Genomic DNA, 20,907 nt, shown 5'->3' with positions numbered 1-20,907 from the left:
GGGAAATCATGGAAATTAAAAATTATGTCTGTATATCTTTTCTCTAAATGGAGCGTTTGGTCCTAGTTCTGCCCAACTTCACTTTTGTGTTTTGATGCTGAAAGGTCAGGCATTTTAGAGGGGACTTATGCAGAACTACTCAAATCAAATGCAAATGTGTGCCTTGTCAGACTGCCTCCTAAAGCAACTGTCAGTCCCGTGAAAGTTACTAAGTCTGTCCTAGTTTAGGGTAAAATAAATTAGAAAATTCTTGGACAGTTGAGCCCATTTCAGTCTTTTGGAAGAATAATTTCTATCATCCACTTGCTTTCTTCCTTTCTCTCATGCTGTCCAGGTTATTGTCTTTCTGACATTTATTCCCATCTTGGGTACAGAGTGAGGACAGAAGAAGAGAGAGGCAAGAACTAAATATTCAGACAGCTTCTATCCTAGGCAGTTTTTCAGTTGTTACTATGTTGCCTTAATGGATTTCACACAACTTTTCCTATATATTGTTTTGGCTCACGTAAACACTTCTCATATAAAAATATTGTCTCTTCCCTTTCACTTTGTGTTGTTTTAATTCATTTTAATGAGGAACTGTTGAGCCCACCTGCTGTAGTGTACCACTCAAGGTATTGAGAGGTACTTACAGGAGTAAAGCATGTTTCTTTTCTGTAAGGAACATATCTGACAGTTTGGTGTGATATAAATATGTAGCTCTGTAGCTGTATGTATGCCCACATGGTTATTTGTATAATAATCTCATTATAATTATCATATTGAGCTAGCCACACAAACTTGTCATTTTGCTTATTGTTGATACTATGGAGAACATTGTCTGCTACATTTCATTCTATCTGTTGGGAGGTCCACAGACGTTTTCTGCCAGGTTTTAGTACCCAGATTAAGTTATGTTTCTCTTGAACAATTTGTGTGTTTTTATCGGACGCTCATTGTGAATCTTATTTCACTCTTTGCTTTCCCACTCAGTAGCTTATAGAATTTTGACCCCTCTCTAGCAAATATCTGATCCATCAGTGGACATTTTGGACAAATATCTGGTCTATCACAGTGGACATCATACTTCTGGCTTTATTATTCCCCTACTTTCATTTTTTCCATCTCTTGGTTTCTTTAAGTATTTACTTTTGTTGTATATAATTTTATAATCTTGTCTTTTGACACAAGAATGGGCAAAAGCTCCCAAATAAATATGCTCATTCTGCCTGGGGAGAAGTGACTGGAGGTCACATTTGAGCTGGTCGTGGAGAGATCTGTTCTCACCAGGGAGGCATTGATGGTGGTAGAGAAGAGCACCCACTGGCTTCGGCATCCAAGAGCACCTGTGTTTGCATCTCAGTTCTGCCATTTACTGTCGCCTTGGGAGAGTTTTCTGTCTGGTCTGAGTCTCACTTTTCTCATGTATAAAATGGGAATACTATTAGTGCATTTAAGTGCTGAGCAGTGTCTGACACATATTTAAGCTCACTAAATGTTAGCTGCTATTATTTATTTATTGTTTTTGGTGAGGAAGATTAGCTCTGAGCTAACATCCATTGCCAATCTTCCTCTTTCTCCTGAGCAAGATTGGCCCTGAGCTAACAGCTGTGCCCATCTCCCTCTATTTTATATGTGGGATGCCTGCCACAGCGTGGCTTGATAAGTGGTGCATAGATCCACGCCCAGGATCCGAACCTGTGAACCCCAGGCTGCCAAAGCGGAGTATGTGAACTTAACCACTATGCCACCAGGCTGGCCCCAAGCTGCTCTTACTTTTTGAGAGACGAGGAACAGTTTAGGCAGAGGGAATGGCAGATACAAAAACATGGAGGTATAAAAGAGTGCATTGTCCAGGTACACCAGCAGGGAGTAAGGAATGGCCAAGTATAGGCCATGTGCAGGGTTTACATAAAAAGTGAGGCTGGGCAAGAACTGCTGGGATGCAGATGTGATGGGAATGTGTACTGAATGCTGCTGAGACTGGCAATGTAGGCAGGAGTTTTAAGATATGGAGTAAGATAGGCAACTGTTGGTGGTATGGGGCATGCATTTGTCTTGTGTTCCCAATAGAGTAGGCTGGGAGACCTCAAACTCCTGTGTACATGAAAATTACCTGGGGACCTTGTTGAAAACAGTTTTTTCTTAGTTCCATCCCCAGAGATCTAGACTCAGTAGGCTGCAATGGGCCCTAAGATGCTGGTTTTGAAAGGAGTATACCAGATGATTCAGATGTAGGTGGTCCTCAGATGCATTTTGAGATGCCCTGGAATAGTTTTTGAGGAAATGCTTGCTAACTAGCTGGCAGGTCTGATGAAGCTCAGTGGGAAGGAAGATGGAAACAAATGACTTAAAAGTAACATATTTACATTCATTATGAGTTACCAGTATCTATGCTATCGCTTTGTGTCTTCTTGCTACAGATAAATGAACACCAGTTATACAGATATTTTTTCAAAGATAAAATATAATCAGAAATCATACAATTGTTCCATTAGATTTGGGAGAGCTAGAAATTTGTCCTTATCTTCTAGATCTAGCAGGAGGCCAAGGGGTGGAAAAGCCGGTTAAAAAGAGAGCAATAAAAGGGAGGAAGCAGAAAGGAAGGCGCAGCAGCATGAGGTCAGGAAATGAGAAAGATGGAAATGGAAGGGATGGGAAAAGAGCAGTCAGATCTTGTTGGTTGGGAATCTATTTGTGAAGGAACCCAGCCAGTGTTTAACCTGTTTTGAAAAAGCTAGACTTCCAGCATTTTTAATTAGTGGATTGCTCACTTTTGAAATTGCCCAGTTGGGAATACTCAAGTTTTGATGTGTATTATCTGCCTGCTAATTAGCAGGCTGCTTGGTTGACCATCGTTTTTCCTTTATTCTGTGGACAGAAGATGTATATGAAGGTCTCTTGCAACACTCTAGCTCAAGTCTGGGTTAAAATGCAGAAGTCATTGTGTATTTAGTAAGCGTTTGTACTAAATTGTAAATCAAATACTAGTACATCTTTTCTCCAACTCAGTTCTTCCTTTTTGCTCTTTAATATTTTCCCTCTAGCCCAGGGCTTCTCAGTTTTGGCACATTTGACATTTGGGGCCAGGATATTTTTTATTGTGGGGGGCTAGTCTAACATTTGTAGGATGTTTAGCAGCATCCCTGGCCTCTACCCACGAGATGCCAGTAGTAGCCATGCATTCCCCTGCCCCAAATTGTGACAACCAAAAACGTCTCCAGACGTTGCCAAATGTCCTCTGGGGGCACAAATCACCTCAGGTGAGAACCGCTGGCCTGGCCTAACTATGGTCCCCTTTCTTCCTTGTCTCTGCCTACTTTTCATGTTTAAAATCCTATTTGAAAATTGAAAAGATAAAATGAGTCCAAACAATATGAAATCTTATGGTAGGCAGAGGGATTGAACTCTGTTCCTTCATTACTTTCTGGCCAAATTTAAGAGGAGAAATCTCTCAAATTCCTCCAAGCTGGCTGTTTCAGGTTAAAAGGAAGTCGAGATGTGCCAGTCTTCTGAAAACCTGCAGTGGTTGAGAGATTTTGTCATTTATACTTTTTTCTTTTTTGCTGAAAATATTTGATTTTTGGTTAAGGATGAAGAGAACCACGTAGGCTGCAAAACTTACTGGTATGAGAATCCAGAGGGTTCTAAGTCACTTCTTCGAGTACTTCAGTTCAGCATACACAGGATAGGCCAGGAGGTTGGGTTGTTAAACAGCAGGTTTGGGAAAGTATTGCATCTTCTCTCCAGACTGGATGCTCTCCCCAGAGCTTTCTTGACATCCCTTAAAGCTCACAGTTGCTGATTTTAACTGTCCATGGGGGATATCTGTTTGCAGTTGCTTTATCTTCTGAAGCACCAACAAAAGGAACCGAAATAATATTTGTTAAAAAAAGAAAGAATTCAAGTTTAGTGGTAAAAGTTAGTTGTTCTTTGTTGTTGTTGCTATTTCATCTCTTAAGATATTCTAAAAGGCCATGTACTCCAGTGTACCCAAAATAAATCAACTAATTATACTATGATTACTTCTGCTGATCATAAAATAGCGATAATAAAAGGAGTGACAGTAGTGCGTTAAGAGAATAAACAGTATCACTGAAATGTTAGGAAACACAATAAATAGGAGTATGTCTCCTGAACCAAAGTTTCACACCTCCTCCTCCAGTTCTGTCACAGGAAGTTTGTGATGGCCGTCTGTTATCAACCGTGATCAAAATAATAGAACAGTAAAACTTTTTATACTTATAAAGGGCCTTGCATCAAAAATCTCACAGCCATTTCTAAATATAGAGTGACTGATCTTTGAAGCACTTTTATGTTTTAAGCAATTAATATGGTAACTTAGCTGTTATACTCTCCATCCCCAATATTTTCCAGTTGAAGTTCTGATGGAGCATTTAGTACTCTGGTCACCATTAGAACCTCGCTGGTACAGAGTTTAGAATTCCAACTTTCTGGAAGTTCAAGTAGGTCTCTTCACCACCGTTTATCAAAATAAAACATTGCTTTAATAACTTTAATTTCCACTATTCAATGCCCAGATTCAGGATTGTAGGCCAAGTGGCCAAGTCTATTAAAAAAAAATTTAAAGACTGAAACAGTGTTGTCTTGACTTAAAAAACAAAAACCTAATATCCTTGTAAGGTACTGGTGGAAATAGACTACTGAATCCGGTTTCTGTCTTGTATATTTTGTTGCATGTCTGTTGTCTGGTGTGATAAGCCTTCCTTAGAGAACAAAAAGTATCCAATATCCAAGAGTTGTGTGGTGTGGATGCTGCCAATGGATATTTACCTGAATTTAACTTTGTTTTTTATTAAGGTTGTGTTAGTGTATTTTAAAATTTATTTTGTCCAAAAGATTTGAATAAATCTTTTTTTTTTTTTTTTAAGATTTTATTTATTTATTCCCCCCCCTCAAAGCCCCAGTAGATAGTTGTATGTCATAGCTGCACATCCTTCCAGTTGCTGTATGTGGGACGCAGCCTCAGCATGGCCGGAGAAGCGGTGCGTCGGTGCGCACCCGGGATCCGAACCCGGGCCACCCGCCAGCAGCGGAGCGCGCGCACTTAACCGCTGAGCCACGGGGCCGGCCCTGAATAAATCTTTAAGTGTGGTTTCAAGTCAGTAAAAGTTGAGGCTATGAAAGAAACATTGTCAAGGATGGAAGAAATTTTTATGTTCATACCTCTGGTTCCTGAGGGTCCAGTTCATTTCTGCTGTGAATTTAAATGAGTTAATTTAAGTGGATGGGTCAGAAGCCACTATCATCGTGGTAGCCCTGTGCCTGATTCTTAATTAAAGGCAACAGGAGATTAATTTGAAACATTAATTTAAAAGTACGTATACAAAAAGAAAAAAATTATTGCAAGAAAGCCTAAAGAACTTTTCTCTTGTCCCCAGATGTAGAAGACAGAAGTAGCTCAGGGTCCTGGGGGAATGGAGGACATCCTAGCCCGTCCAGGGTAAGTATATCTAATCTTTTTTCCCACAACCAGACATCTCACATATGTAAATTGACAAACTGAAAGTGAGTTTCTCTCTCACACACACACAACTGCCAGATACATATGCATACTAAGTTTAATGAGGATCAGCTTGTTTTTGGAATTTTTTTTCATTCACTTACTGGATGCTATTATTGCACTTGACACCTGTTCCACTTCTGCTAACCAGAAGAAAAATCCTTCATTAAAGGTTTGGCCTTAATTTGCCAGTTATTGATCCAGTATTGCAGAAAGTTGTCATAGATGGCACAGCTTTGAAAAAAAATCCTAGTATCCCTGTAATGTATTGGTGTAAATAGACTTCTGAATAATTCTGAAGACGTACTATGAAGTTCTATCCTACCAGTATAATCTACATAATAAATCTGAGTTGATTTCACTTTGTAAACATGTTATTCTTTCACCAGTAGTGCCTTTGATCACCAGTTTCGTTCATTCGTTTATTTGGTCTCAAATTTTTGCTGCTGTTTTTCATGATTTTCCTTCTTACTCTGGTTGTTAGTTTGGGTGTAATGGGAAGACCATGGAATGGGGTGGGATGAGTGGTTAGGCAATGTGTGTGTGTGTGTGTTTTTTTTTTTTTGTGAGGAAGATCAGCCCTGAGCTAACATCCATGCCAATCCTCCTCTTTTGGCTGAGGAAGACTGGCTCTGGGATAACATCTGTGCCCATCTTCCTCCACTTTATATGGGACGCCTCCACAGCATGGCCTGACAAGTGGTGCATCGGTGTGCGCCCGGGATCCATACCCGGGCCGCCAGCAGCGGAGCACACACACTTAACCACTACGCCACGTGGCTGGCCCCGGCATTGTGTGCTTTTGTATATATATGACCTTGGGCATATCATTTTACCTCTTTGGTTTTCATTTTCCTAATTTGTAAAGTGAAGAAGTAGAACCAGAGGATCTTTTATGTTCCTTCCAACTTAAATATGTCTGATTTTATATATAATCTGTCTTTAACTGAATCATCTCTAGATCCTCTAAAATCCATGTCAACTTTTATAATATACATATAATACCCCAAATTAAAAATAGACTTAGAGCACATAGTAAAACATCTGCCCCTCCCCCAATCAGCTGTATAGATGAAGCATTCTGCAGGGAGGGTAACGTTTTACTATAAGTGTTCACATAAATTTGAGGGGGGTCTCTGTTTCAGCATAAGAGGCAGGGAAGGTAATCAAGCTGTCAAAATGAGGACATTTCAGCAAGCCACAGTTATCTACTTCCACCTGTCCTTTGGCCTTGTGGTTCTCACTCTAGTCTTCAGGGTACAGCAGGATCTCTAAGCTTACCAGTAAGTTTGTTGAGCCCTTGCACCAGCTGTCGAGTTTGACATTCTAATGCATTATCTGGATGGGTTGAGGAAATCTTTCCTCCTCCTCATGTTACAACCTGCACTTGCAGAAATAAATCCCTTCCCCTTGACAGCAAGTGTAGGAGATGACAGAAGTTCCCTCTATTGTTTAGTTCATTCAAACTTACTTAATTTCTTATGATTTCCCAGTTTAATACACATGGTACTTTTAATTGTGCTTCTGAGAACAAGGTCCTTCTAGGACCATCCTGACTTTTCTTTAGTTTTCATTAACTGTCCTGCCATTTTTTTCAGGGACTATGTTGGTGAATAATTTTGAATCAATATTTTGTAACTTATATCTTCTAAGTCCAGGGAGTTTGCATGAGATAGATTATTGTGGCTGACTTATACCTGGACAACCATGCTAAGTCTCTCTTCTCTCATCTTAAAGTGATGATGTTATCAGCTACCTTGCAGCACTGTGCTGAGGTGTAAATTAGATAATGTATATTAAGCTTTTAGTACACTCTCTAGGATGAGGACACTTAATAAATAATAATTAGTATTATGCAATGCCTTGTATAGAATTAGTGAGTGTAAAATCCATGCTAGGTGTTTAAGATGTGACATCTTTTTATACCCTGACGTATTGGCAGTATTAGATTACAGTATCATTCAAGTTAATTTTTATAAATGAGGAAAGGCAATTGGAAATGGGGTTGTTTGGAACCTTATGGGTTCCTGTTATTCTCTGGTGAGGTGACGTGCATTTTCATTGTTCGTACAGCATCCGTCTTTTCTGTGTGGGCAGATTCTGCCCTTTGGTTAACGTGCCAACTGACACCTCTGAGTAAATTTGCCTTAGTCTTTACGGGCAGTGCAACCAGCTGAGCAGAATGACTTTTTTAAAAAAAATTTTCGTCATTGTATGCACCTTAGTAAACTGAAATTTGAACCATATAATATAGATGACTTTAACTCTTTCCTATATGTTATCCAATTCCTCCATTAAAAGTAAGTGACTGGACAGTTTAAAAACATCATTTTAATTCTGAATTCCCATTAAAACAATGAGATAATCATAATAATGATAAATTTCTGCCAAAAATTATTTTCTGCTATAAAACTGTTTCTTTTTCTGGCAGAATTTGTCCAAATCCGAAAGTATTAATTTACGCTAAAATTTTGATGTTCATTCATAGTCACATTGTAATAATTTTAACATTCTTATATGTTAATTACTTATAGAATGATCCAATTCTCTTACAACCACAATAATAACTATAACAAAACACTGAAATTTCAATATTGTAAAGCCAAATGTTGTTGTTTAAAAGACTCTACCTTGGTCTTCCAAAAGCAATTCATTCCAGTCCATGGATAATTTTCCCTTATAGCACAATCTTGCTTTTTTTTAAAGTAATGTGGGCTTATTAAAATAATGACTTTTAATATTTACAATATATTTTATATGTCAGGTGTTTTACATGCATTGTTTCATTTAACCATGTCAACAGCTCATGCAGTTGGTTCCATTATTATTCGCAAGATTTCACAGGTATTATGAGGAAAATTTTAGCTCTGCTGACTCTAGAGCACTGTCTTACACACTGTATCTGTGAAGATACAGGTTCCTTCTAATGAAGTTTCAGGATGGGAATGTTGGACTGCAATTACTTTGGGTCAGAGAGGTCTCAATGGTGGGGGCATACTTATGTGCTAATTTATTCATGTAAAATTAAAACTTTATGCTGTTATTTTATTTACAGAACTATGGAGATGGGACTCCCTATGACCACATGACCAGCAGGGACCTTGGGTCACATGACAATCTCTCTCCACCTTTTGTCAATTCCAGAATACAAAGTAAGACTAATTTTAAATTGACATGAATTTTTTGAATGCTTATGTTTTACTATGGAAGGGTGAATACAAGCCCAGACAGAGGTTCTATTTTAGGAACTTGGATCTTTAGCCAGTTCGCTATAGTAATTTTAAATTGCAGAAAAATATTGACAGTCTATACTTGGTAATAGCACATAAAGAACTAAGTTTTACAATCATGTGGAATTACAGAATTTCAATCATACTGAATCTACATGGAAATTTTGTCTTTCTTAGACATAAAGCACTTATCCCAATTTCAACGTTGCTGCAGTAGTTTTCTAAGTGAAGGTTGATGAAGTGAAAGTGGTGAATATTTAAGATAAAAATATCATTGGGCCTGTCAGATGGCAGTGATATATAGTCAGTATTAGCTGTGAGGCTGTAAAGGGGTCATGGAACCCCTTTAATAATAAATTTCGTGTGCTTAAATCAGAGTTGTGTGTTCAAGTTGAATTGTAAGATCTGGTTGTGTATTTATCAAGGTGTGAACTTTAGTGCTAATGGTCTAGGCAGATTGCATCCTGCTTCACTGGAAGTGAGAGCTATGTGTGGTTTGAGACAGTCTGCGAGCTTCCAGCATGCCCTTCCTATTGGCGTCCTTAGCATTGTTTTCTGCTTTGACTGCCCTGTAGGGAAATTTATTTAACAGCTATAACCTGAGCAATGAAAAGATAATTCATAATGGCTTAAAAGGTCCCAATAGCTGATTACTTTAGTTTTGATTGAAAAAAATGATCTTTGTTCTAGTAAATATGAGTTTTTAACAATATTAGTAAATCTCTCAACTTGGCCAAATTCTATTGCAAATCCATCAATAAATGAAGTTAAATTTCTTGGCACAGCTGTTGGACCATATTCTAAGGGAAACACACAGCCATGATTATATCATTCTGAAACCATAATTGCTAATGCTTCTAAAGACTGTCCTGATTTTTAAGCCTTGGAAGCTGTACTTGTTATTTAAGGTGTGAATAGTCCTTGAATCTCAGTCACTTTTTAAAAAATCACCAAAATTGATCTAAAGGAATTTCAGGTATTTAACACAAAATAGTCAAAGCAGAGAAATATTGGCAATTTGTATTTAATGGGTAATATCATATTTGTGCCGTTAAGTGTCATCTCATCTTTGAGACTAGGAAGTTGTGTTTGATCAAGGTTGTTCTTACAGTTGTTTCCTCATTTACTTTAAAATGGTAAATTTCATATTTATGTTTTAACTTTGTAGCTAAAGCAAGAATCCCAGTTTTTTATCAGTTGTCGATAGGAAGGTGCAACAAGTTTACTGTCTTCAGGATATACAGATACAGATTACTAGATACATTTGTCAACTTAGATTTTCAAGAACAACTTTAGACTCTTCAATGACAATAGTAATAATTTTAAATTCTAACACCATTGCTTCTCGTCATCCTCGCCCGACTTCATAAAATAGAATAAAAGATTAACTTGAAAATAATAATCTTGAGAAGTAGCACTTAAAGAGTATATTAAAGAGTTTCCTTAGAAGATTCTAAAACTATCAATGATGAGCTAAAGTAAGTAGCATAGAATAAATAAATTACTACTCATCTTGAGAAGTTTATCTTATGTACGTGAAAAAAGTTTTCCTAAAGAACAACTTGATAAATCAATATTACAGAATCCACCAAGCAATACAAAGATATGAAATAATTGTTCTTGTTCCTGTGTCCTCATGGGCAACTGTTTTACAAACCAAATTCATTTTTCAATCCAAATAGTATTTAAAATATGAGTGGGCTGTGAGTCTGGAGCTGGAGCGGAGAGAGCTGACTCTTTTGACTTCGTTGTTGTTTAAGCTGAAAGTCCATGTCAGCTGTGTTCTTTTATTCCGTCTGCCCTCCTTCCCATTAAACTCTTAAATATGGAGGCCAAGACAGTCTCCTGCATTGTGATAGGAAATGCTACTATGTCCGGGAGGCTCCCACCCACTGTTCCCAATGAAAGGACGTCTCTGTTAGATAAGCTGTCTGGTCTGAAACATGGCTCTTTATTGTTTACAAACTGCTACATTTTCCACCTCAAGCAGATTTTTGCACAGAAAAGAACTGTGCTTGGGCTAAATGGTTTATCTGACATTAACAGTGCAGTGTCAGACTGGGGTCAGGGAAGTCGCCCTCAGAGCAAGAGGGCATGGCACAGTGTGCAAAAAAAGGAAAAAGGGAGAAAAAGACATTTGAACAACTATGAAATACCTTGCATTTGGGGTTTGGAAAAGAATTTAAAAAATGTATTTTTAGAGAAGTGACTACGATGCTGCATTAAAAACTCTTCCCACCCCTATAATTTCTCACATCCAAAGGCCTTCTTGATTGGCTTGAGTATCTTGGCTAGATTTGAGGAACAAAGATTTGCATTGATTTTGCCCAGGCTGCTGTTTGTTTAAAAATGAAACCACTTTTGAGATGAGCCTTGCTTGGTGTTATGCTGCACCTTTACAAAGAGAAGCTAGGTTGTTTTCAAGAAATTAAAGACAGCCAATTTACAAATGGAGACAAAGATAAAATAAGATTTATTAGTGTAGCCAACCATTTGAACTCACAGAATATATGGTATATTCTAAACCACACTTTGTGTCCAAATCCATGTTCTGTGTCATGATCTTTATGGAAGTTTTCATTCTACCAAAAGAAAGTATTAAACTTCACTGTAAGTTTTTGACAACAATCCAGTATCTGTTTTCAGAATCTTTAGTTTTCATTAAAACTACAGAGGATTTCTTCACGTCAAAGATTTAATTCTTCTGTGATGTCACATTAGGGTAAAAGCTTATAGCATCAGAAATAAATCAGCCACTTTATTGGACCAGATTTTCTATTGTCAAATCAATCAAGCCTGTGACTGAATTAGGCGTCTGCTACAGAAATAAGTGACACTAATTTTACGGGAAAGACTTATTAACTGCAGATGACCTGATTTTTTTTTTTTACTAAACTGTTCACTTAGTGAGGTTTTCTTTTATTGCAAGGAAAGAAAAAAGTAATGAACCACTCTCCTTTTGGGAGTGAATTATTATTATATATTTTGTTCTTTATGGCGGTACACTATTTTGGAGAAATGATGCAGGCATTGCTAACATTTGCTCTTCAACTCTTTTATGGTAACAAAACCCTTTATTGCAACTCTAAACTTTTTGATTTCACACAAATGGTTTTGCATAAATGTTACAGTTTTTGTAATATAATACTTATTTGGCACCAAAATACCAAAACAACTTATTTGTGTATCTCAACTTTTATGCAAAATGGTATATAATTTATGAGTAATAGTGTCTCCATTAATTTATTCTTTTAGAAATAAGTTTGCATATCTGAATATAATATCCTATTTGATCGTTTGTGAATCCCTAAACTAAAGATAAGCAAGTGAACACAAGTGCACTTGTGTGCATATGTGCACATACACACTCATGCCTATTAAGTTAGAAGAATTGATGGTACTTCTTGGTTTGTAAGGTTGCACTGCTCCTTCCATTGCTGTCTGTAGTTATAGTTGCCATACAAAGTTTTGGAAGTTGTTACTGTATAAATCCTTTCAAGAAAAACACAAATAAAATAAATAAAAAAGCAAGCCCTTAAATTTTTTTTTTTTTAAATAAGTGGTAATGGCTTTTTGTTTTTCTTTTGGTGTGGGGGAGTCTGGAGGAGCTGAGAGATTTCAGCACTGAGTCATCTAGCTGACTGGCTGCACTGACCAATTCATATACTGTCTTTTTAGAAATTTTATTTTTTGATTGAGGTTAATTGACATATAACATTATGTTAGTTTCAGGTGTACAACATAGTGATTTGCTATTTGTATATTATACTCTTTTACCAGACCTGTCCTGAGTTCTCACTCATTGCTTTCGTTGGGTAGAGACAAGCAAACCAGTTTGCATTTTTACTTGTTTGAAATTCCATGTCCTGTTTTGTATCTGGAGAAAACAAATCGCTTCTTCCTTGTGACTACCTATGATTATTAATGATAATAATGTACACTCGATCTGTTGGAAACTTGTTCACTGCAGTTTTTAAACAGTTTGATTAAACCGTTACAGGTGGTCAGTGGGGTAGCTTTCAGAATATGCTAATAGAACAGAGGGGCCATGGGTCTGACTCCTGTGTTTTTAAGAGGATTATATGCTATGGAATAGTTTGACAATCCTAGCAAAAACTATATGCAAAGAATAGGGATTGTTTTTTTAACATTCCTCTTTGGTTTTTTTGCCAAGCAGTAAATTTTTGTAGGTAATTGCCCAAATATTTTTACAATGGGAGAAAATATATTTTCTCGCTAAAACTTTTTGATCCAAGGAAGGATCTGAGCATGAATTTTCCTTCTATTGTTCCAGAGCCTTAATTGAAAACCAGATTGGTTGAGTGAGGAACTTGCCAATAAGATTATAGACACGCATTGGTAACTGAAGGATGTGAAAAGTGATACTTTTGTATGGTTGGGTGCAGCTTAGTTCAACATCAGCTGCTGTGTTTTTACATGTCCCATTGTGAATGGTTCGGTTTCCTTATTGTGGTATTTGGTTCTAGTCCCACCAAGGGTACTCCACTAGTGCACTAAATAATTTCCCATTATAGAGTAACTGGTTTCTAAACTAGCTCAGTGGAACATTTTACTGCAGAATTAGATCGAGGTTTCAGGCAGAACTGAAGAAAGCTGCTGGCTTATAGGATGACCTTTGAAGCTCATCTGGGTTAGCGGTTGATATTTTGATTTGGTTACTGTGGTCATATTGTGACAGCTGCTAGCTCATTATAATTCGGTTCCACTGCTCCCTTTGCCTAGCAGGAATATTTAGGTTTGCATTACTTCAAAGTGTTTATGGCTACCCTGAGTTTAGCCCAGCATAAAGGTGAAGTGTTATGAGCATTTTCAAATCCCAGTGACAGAGGCCAGTGGCACAGTCTTCTTGTAAAACTGCGAATGTGAGTAGATGCTAGTACAGAGAGTTTTTCTTTTCATTGTAAAACTGGAAATACCCAATGAAGAGGCTGTTACTAGGAAAACTGTTTTAAAAACCTTAATGTACAAAGGAAAAGAATGACCACAAAGAAACATAGCTTTTTCAAAGCATGCGTAAGATTTAACTTGACCTCTTGGTCAGATATTTTTTTTTCCCATTCAGGAATGTAAATATTTGAAAAAAACGAAACCTGTACAATAACAGCAATTATTTGATGTTCGAAAGTGCAAGAGGTCAAATAATATTTTAGTAACTTCGTGAAAATGGAATTGTGAATATGGATGTCAGCTCTAGAAATTTTAGTTCACTTTTAAAGTGTTCTGAAGTTCAGTAGTGATAGCAGGGGGCTTGCAAGTTATTAGTTTGGGACGTTTCCGTGCATTTTCATTGTCTTTTTTTTTTAACAGCACTTTTTAGCTTGAGGTTACTTTGATGTGCTCTGTTATCCGTTGGATTGAGAATGTGGTAACAAGCAATTTCTGAAAGAAGTGTTTAATAGTGGTCTTATTTGTTGTTAATTTTCTTTGGGAGATTCGTTATTTTAATATGTTAAACTTAAAATGTCTTCTGGAAGTATTAATACATAAGACTATTTTAAGTGTCATCCCAAGTGATTTTATTTATCCTGATTTTGAGCTCAGGCTGCGAGCCAGAGAACTGACTTTTCTACCATCTCTTTTGCTATAACTGCCTGTGGGTTCTCAGGTCAGCTTGTTTTCACATCTTTAAATTGAGGGAGGAACAGACCTTTAGATGATCTCTGGGGTAATTTTCTCGTTTAATGGTCCATTGATCTTTTAGGTATGCCATTTTATCCTTATCGTGTATTTTGTCTTTAGAGATGTATCATTCTTTCTCATGCATTCATCTTTATTTTATGATTCCTTCAAGTAGCTTTGCTATTGATATGTCTTCCAAATATAATTCTTTAAAGCTTGATTCAAATGGATGTTTCTTTTCTACCCCAACTCATTCCAAATCATAATTAAGAGATAGGATTGTTTGAGGATAAAATAATAACTCATTAAGTTACATCACCAGGAGGAAAGTGTAATGCATGGACCAACGCTTGGCATAGAGTTGTAGGGCCTGAATAAATGGATGTGGAATGGTTTCATTCATGAATAAGTCAGGGAATCAGATATACAGGGTTTAAACCCTGAGTGAAATGACCACAAGTTAAAGTCAGGCCTATATCTTGCTGTATCAGGAAAAAAACCCCTAAACCAGAGCCAGTCATACAGAAATTCATTCTATAGTACTATATCCTTCACTGTACAGAATATTTTTCTAATGTCAGGAAATGGACCATGTTATAGTGTGGTAGATTTCAGTTTTCAATAAACATACTACAGTTTATTTTATTTATAAAAGGAAACAATTAAAATTAATATTTTTTGTAAGGCCACTGAAAAAAGTTGAATGTTTTCAGTATTCAGATAAGATAACTTATTTCCTTTTCTCTCTAGGCAATAAACATTTCTGTTCCTCTTTCATTGGTCTCGCTTCCTTTCCATTCTGCCACCTACTCTATGGTATGGCATAATTAATGCTGTGATAATCAAACGCTTTTATAGTCAAATGAGGTGGACTAAACTAGGTTTTAGTAAAATTTAGAAACTGATACCAGAAAAATGTCACTTGAAAACTATGGCCAGCAGAGAAGTGTAGGTCTTTTAAATACCAACGGATTTCTCACATAGAAAGTTATTGAATCCAAGAGAAAATAAATCATTTTAGCATCAAGTAAAAGTAAAAAGCACTTTGTATTCAGGTAGGAATGCTTTTGCTTGAAAGTAATGGAAAATGTGACTAATGGTGGCTTAAGGATAATTTTTTTTCATACTAGAAGTCTGATGATATGCTGCTGCTAGAATTGGTTTGCAGCTCAGTGATGTCAAAGCTAGTATCTCTGTGATTCTTTTGTCCTTTCCCTCACTGTCTCAAGATGACTGTCACAGCTTTAGGTGCCAAGTTGGGATTTGATGCAGCAAGAAGCAGGGACAGGTGAGTTCAGCAGTGTGATCTCCCTGTCCCTCTATATTCCGTGGCCATCGCCAGCTTTGGAGTTTGGGGTGAGGGGGTGGTGGGAATGTACACAATAGCTTCTCCACCCTCTTCAATGGAAAGAGACGAGAGAAGGGAGTTGAGAATGCATATTGGGCTTAGCAACTTAGAGTGTTTATTTAGTTTCTTTTAAGAGAAAAAAGCACAATTTTCAACTTTAATAGTTTCGAAAGGTAAGAATAAGGCTCAAACTTTCATGTAATAAGCAAAATATAAAAATGGGTCTCAACTCTAAATTCTGGTCAGCAAATTAGAGAGAAAGAGAAAGAGACATGGAGTAGAAAAAAGGTATTGAAATGAGGCAGATGGAGGAAGTACAGGTATGAGAGTCACACACGGGATGGAGGAGTCTGAGGCGTGTTCTTCTCATTTCATCTTCAAGGCTGTGCCTTCAGTGTCCTGGTCCAACGGCAGCAACCAGCCCAAGTCAATGTTCTTCAGGTGCGCATCACCCAGAACCTTCTCTTTTAAGTCTCTGGCTTGAATTCCTGCCACTCTGTCCAGAGAACCCTGGTTATGCAGCAGGCCTATAGCTTTGGCCACCAGCCTTTTCCGTCTCCCTTTGGTGGTTTTTGACAGAGCCTAAGGCCAGTGCCCACCCCCACGGTCTCCTCTTGCACCTATTCAGAGCAGGCCTGGCATCATGGAACAGCTAGGTCCTGGGACATGCCACTACAAGTGACCGGCGGAGATCTTTCCCCTGCACCACTGCCAAAACAGGCTCCCAGGAACTTACCTCCAAGAACCTGCCATGTCACCCTGAAGCACTGAGTCAAGAATGCACACTCCCTGGGGCAAAAAACCCTCTATTTTGTTTTAATATGTACACAACTGGATTTGTTGATCTTTAATGTGGAGGATTAGGTGCAGCCAAGAGACATTTAATTTTAGTCAACATGCCAAGACTGCATGAAATTGTGGTGAGAGCTGGATCCAACTTCTGCCAGAAGTTTCCCACCTCTGTTGAAAACAATCATGGCATGAATCAGGCTGACAAGAACATTGGCAGGGGAAGGACCCTCTATCATTAAAGGAAAGCAGGATGTGAAATAAACCGTGCTGTTTTTATTTAGTAGTGAAGTTTTTCATTGGAAAGATGGTTTCTTTGAATTTTGCATAAGCTTGACACTTAAAACCTGTCTATGATAGCGTTAACCAGTAGCATACTTCTTGACTGGATCGTCGGGCAGGGGATAAAACACTTTGCATTTCTCAAACCTCTCCTTGCCCATCATCTCCATGAGACAACATCAGTACAGTTAGGGCTCTATGAACCTAATGTCCATGAAAGTCTTGTGTCTACTTTAAGTGCTATATTGACCTTCAATAAAAGTAAGCTTATTTCCTCTGTTCACATTAGAACGTTTGTTGGGACCAAAGAAGCAAAGGAACTAAGTTTTAATCACTACAAGTCTTGAGAGGCATCATGGAATAATAGTGGACTAGGCTAGAGGTCCCTGCAGTGTTAGTTCTGGCTTTTCCACTTCATGGTGATGGGACATTGGATAAATTTCTTATGAGCCCCAACTGTCACATTTCTAAGGAGAGGATAGTAATACCAGTCACACCTACCCCCTAGAATCACTGTGACCAATGCAATGAAGTGATACACTCCGTAGCAACTGTTTTGCTCTGTGACTATTATCTTATGGCATTGCAAGGCTACATATTGGTACTCTGTTACTCTGTCTTTTTTGTCTGTAATTCATTGAAAAATCTGTAGACTTTGGGACTCGGCTGATAGCAGTTTTAAGACACCTTTACTTTGTAATGAGATTGGAACAGAAGAGAAGGCAAGAACAGGTGGAGGTAATATAGAATGTTCAGTTCTGCAAACATTAAGACCAAAATGGAAAAGTTTCTTTTTTAGCCAGTCCACCAGAATAGTAATCTTATAAAATAAGTACCTCTTTGGGGTCAACTTTGTTGAATTCAGATGTTCCCCTATGTGAAATATTTGCCTCCAGCCATTTTTCTCTCCAACTTAAAAGTTGTCAAGTTTCATTGTTACACATGGCTAAAAACACCGGGTGTGGTGGTTGAGTGGTGAGGCTGGGGGCCCACTGACAAGCTGAGATTTCTTCACCTGCATTGTAGGTCATTTGAATAATGGAGTAACCACTAAGTAGGATGCTTTTCATCAAGTAGATACTATTACTTGTATCTTCCATGTTCTTGGGAATGTGTTGGAGACAGTCTTCCATTTCTGTTCATTCTTCTCCAGAGAAGCTTGGCATAGAATGTCTGTTGCCTCTGTGTGTGATTCATCTCATTCCCTTCACTCCCAAGGGTTTCTGGATCTTTCCTAAGGAACTGTGCATTATTTTTAAGCAGAAAGAGGTATTTAGCAGATCTCACCTTATTTCCTTTTGCAGAATATCAGGCCTAGGGACCAACAGTTGCAAAATGTATGGAGCATAGATTGAGAATAAATTAAATTTATTCCTAAGCACTTAATAGATACAGCCCAAACAAGAATCATCTTCTTGATTATTGTTTATTAATCACTCAGTTCCTCGACACATGTTTATTAATAGGGAAAGCTGTAAGGAAGCTTCACTTTAAATTGGTGTAAAATACAGCTGGTTATATTATTTATGTTTAAAATAAAACATTTAAAGCTTCTCTATAGGTTGAGAATCTCCCTAAAGCCCTAATATGGGGGAAGTGGAGGGTGGCGGGCTAAGCAAGGCTTGTTTGTGGCTGGGCATTGGTTTGCCTCTCGGCTTGCTAGTCTTGCAGTTGTGTGCCCTTGGGCAATCTTGAGTGCTCTGAAGGAATCTCTCATCTGAGTGGTTGCACTGTGTTCAAATGAAGTAATTTGAAAAGCACCTGGTGCTTAAATTCAGTTACTGTGAATTATTATTACACCTACTTTTATTTTATCTGGGCTGTTTTTCTGTTTATTGGGTCTGACCAGCTTGGCAAAAGTGCTATGCAAACTTGAGAATTGTGTAGTGAATTTTGGCAGAATGTGGAAGTGATTAATTAAATGCCACCCCCTCGTGGGCCATATTAAAGCTGAATGAAAATAGAAAGTGTAATATCTGATAACGTTTGGTGGAGAAGGGGAGACAAAAGAAGAGACGGATGAGAGAGAAAGAGACATGTAAAAAGCTAATTTTAGAGCGTTCTGATCGCAAAGTATGATTTTCTAGCATTGCTTTAGCAGCATTGGCGTGGCTGTCCAAGTCTCTGAAATTACCGGCTTACTAATTGTCCTGCCTTTTCCTCACCTTGGCTATTCAGACCAAGCTGTACTCTTTAACAGTTCAGTAGCCAAATCTGAATGCTTTGGATGCAAACATAAACTCTTTATGTGTAACTGATTGTACTTAATTGGGCAACACCAAATCGTGGAGGCAAATTTATTGGTGACTCGGTCTCCTTCGGAACTTTCAGAGTAATTGGAAATGAGCCTAATATCTGTATTTTTGGAAGGCTTAAAAATTGGTCTCCTGATAGGATTAAGTTCATACTTTATATTGTGTATGTGTGTGGGTTTTTTTTTTTTCATGCATAGTTTCTCTTTTTCCTTATTTATTGATGGTCTCACAGATATTATTTGGAAATGGAGATGCAGTGTGCATAAATATTTTAAATATCTTGGCAGACCACTTAAGTAACTGTGGACAACCTCTGTGGGGCATCTTAGTAACTAGTGACGGGAAAATACTGACCTACTAAACACTAGTTTGCTGAATAATCTTTTGGTGATCTTGAACAAGCCATTTTTCATTTTAACCTCGGTTTTCTTATTTCTATTGCTGACCTAACTCATGGAGATGTGGTCAGGGGGGAAAGAGCTCTCTGAAATTTTTTGTTACCTCAAAAATAAAATGGTTTCTAAATATATATACTTCTGTGATTGCATTTTCCATTCATTGCAAAGTCGTCTATATAGTTTGAACACCAAATTGAAAATAAAAGAAGGCAGCCTCGCTTGCCGTCTTTTAAAAGCATTTTAATAGTTAATGAGATTTTACCCCATACCCTCATGAGTTTCATTTGGTTCTGAAATAAAAATTTACGGCTGTTCTCTCAGCTGAGCTGATATTGGTTTAAGGGTAGAATTGAGTTCACACCTGCTCTAGCATAAAAAGAAGCCTTTATGTGACTTCTTTAAAATATTCGCAGAGCAGAATAAGTGGGAGAACTCACTATTCCTACAATTGTACCTACACATTAATGTTCCTTGCAACCACTAAGGAGTCTGCTTTATAAACTGGCTCCAATCTGCTGGTATTGTCTATACCTAGATGCTCTCCCTTAAGTTACCCGTGTTCCTCAAGGTGGAATGTGGTTTTGGAAATGCAGTTGGTTTGCATAGGCTGTGGAACTACATTAACACTGTAAAGTGTACATATGGGACAGTCTTTGCATTTGCTAGGCCATTTAGCTGTTCAAGACATGGTCCGTTAGTTAGGCAAAGTACAATGGCTTTTCTGAGCGCTCTAGTTAAGGGGCAGGATGTGTAAAGTCGGTACACTTAGATGGATAATTAATAATTAGTGTAGGCTTGTAAGGCTGTAATGTAATATATCAATTTCAGCACCTGTTAAAGTTTTATCAGAGCAGATCACCTTTCCTTACTACGAGGGAGACTCCTTCTCTATAGAAAAAGCAAGTGCTCCCAGGACATGCGAAAATCTTAATGACTAAGGGAGGGTTGGTTTTTATATCAAACATTGTTTTTCTGTGGTCATTGTGATTAGGCAACATATTTTAGCGGTCAAATTTAGATAGCATTCCTATACAATACGATTTTGTATGGGGACAAAACACTGCTTAGAAAAGATATTTTGTCGCATTCTAATATTTGGAGACTGTTGACTTAGCAAAGAAGCTACTCCCCCTCCCACCCACACATTATCCCCCCCAAAACAACGGGGGTTGTTCATTTTATAACTTCGTCACAAGTAAATATTTAGAGGGAGAGCCTTTTCTGGAGGCTAAGTTGGAAGGAATAGAGAAGATAAAACGTGGTTTTAGTTCAGTTTTTGGCTTGGTTGTATCATGAGTGGTTTTTACACCTCATACCTTAGCTGTCTTAATTTTCAGACTGAGAGGAAGTGCTCCCTTGCGGCAGTGAAGGAAAGGGCAAATTACATATTTGTGAATGCAAAGCAGGATATCTCACTGTTTTAAAAGTTTGATTGGCTTCTTGATAAATAAAATGAATATAT

At 37.8% G+C, this 20,907-nt stretch overlaps 1 protein-coding gene across 11 annotated transcripts in view; it reads left to right on the top strand.

Annotated features, from left to right (window-relative positions):
* TCF4 (transcription factor 4) overlaps positions 1-20,907 on the top strand; it is a 352,006-nt gene that overhangs the window by 112,204 nt on the left and 218,895 nt on the right. For all 11 annotated transcript variants that reach the window (XM_004422560.3, XM_014781432.2, XM_087439265.1 and 8 more), the window contains 2 exons: positions 5,382-5,443; positions 8,559-8,655. In XM_004422560.3, coding sequence (XP_004422617.1) covers positions 5,382-5,443; positions 8,559-8,655 — 159 coding nt within the window. The remainder of the gene's footprint in view (positions 1-5,381; positions 5,444-8,558; positions 8,656-20,907) is intronic.

Source organism: Ceratotherium simum, chromosome 14 (assembly GCF_057802395.1).
Source record: "Ceratotherium simum simum isolate JZ-2026a chromosome 14, ASM5780239v1, whole genome shotgun sequence".
Taxonomy (NCBI): domain Eukaryota; kingdom Metazoa; phylum Chordata; class Mammalia; order Perissodactyla; family Rhinocerotidae; genus Ceratotherium; species Ceratotherium simum.
Note: the sequence above shows the minus strand (reverse complement) of the source record. Positions and strands in the feature narration are given on the sequence as shown.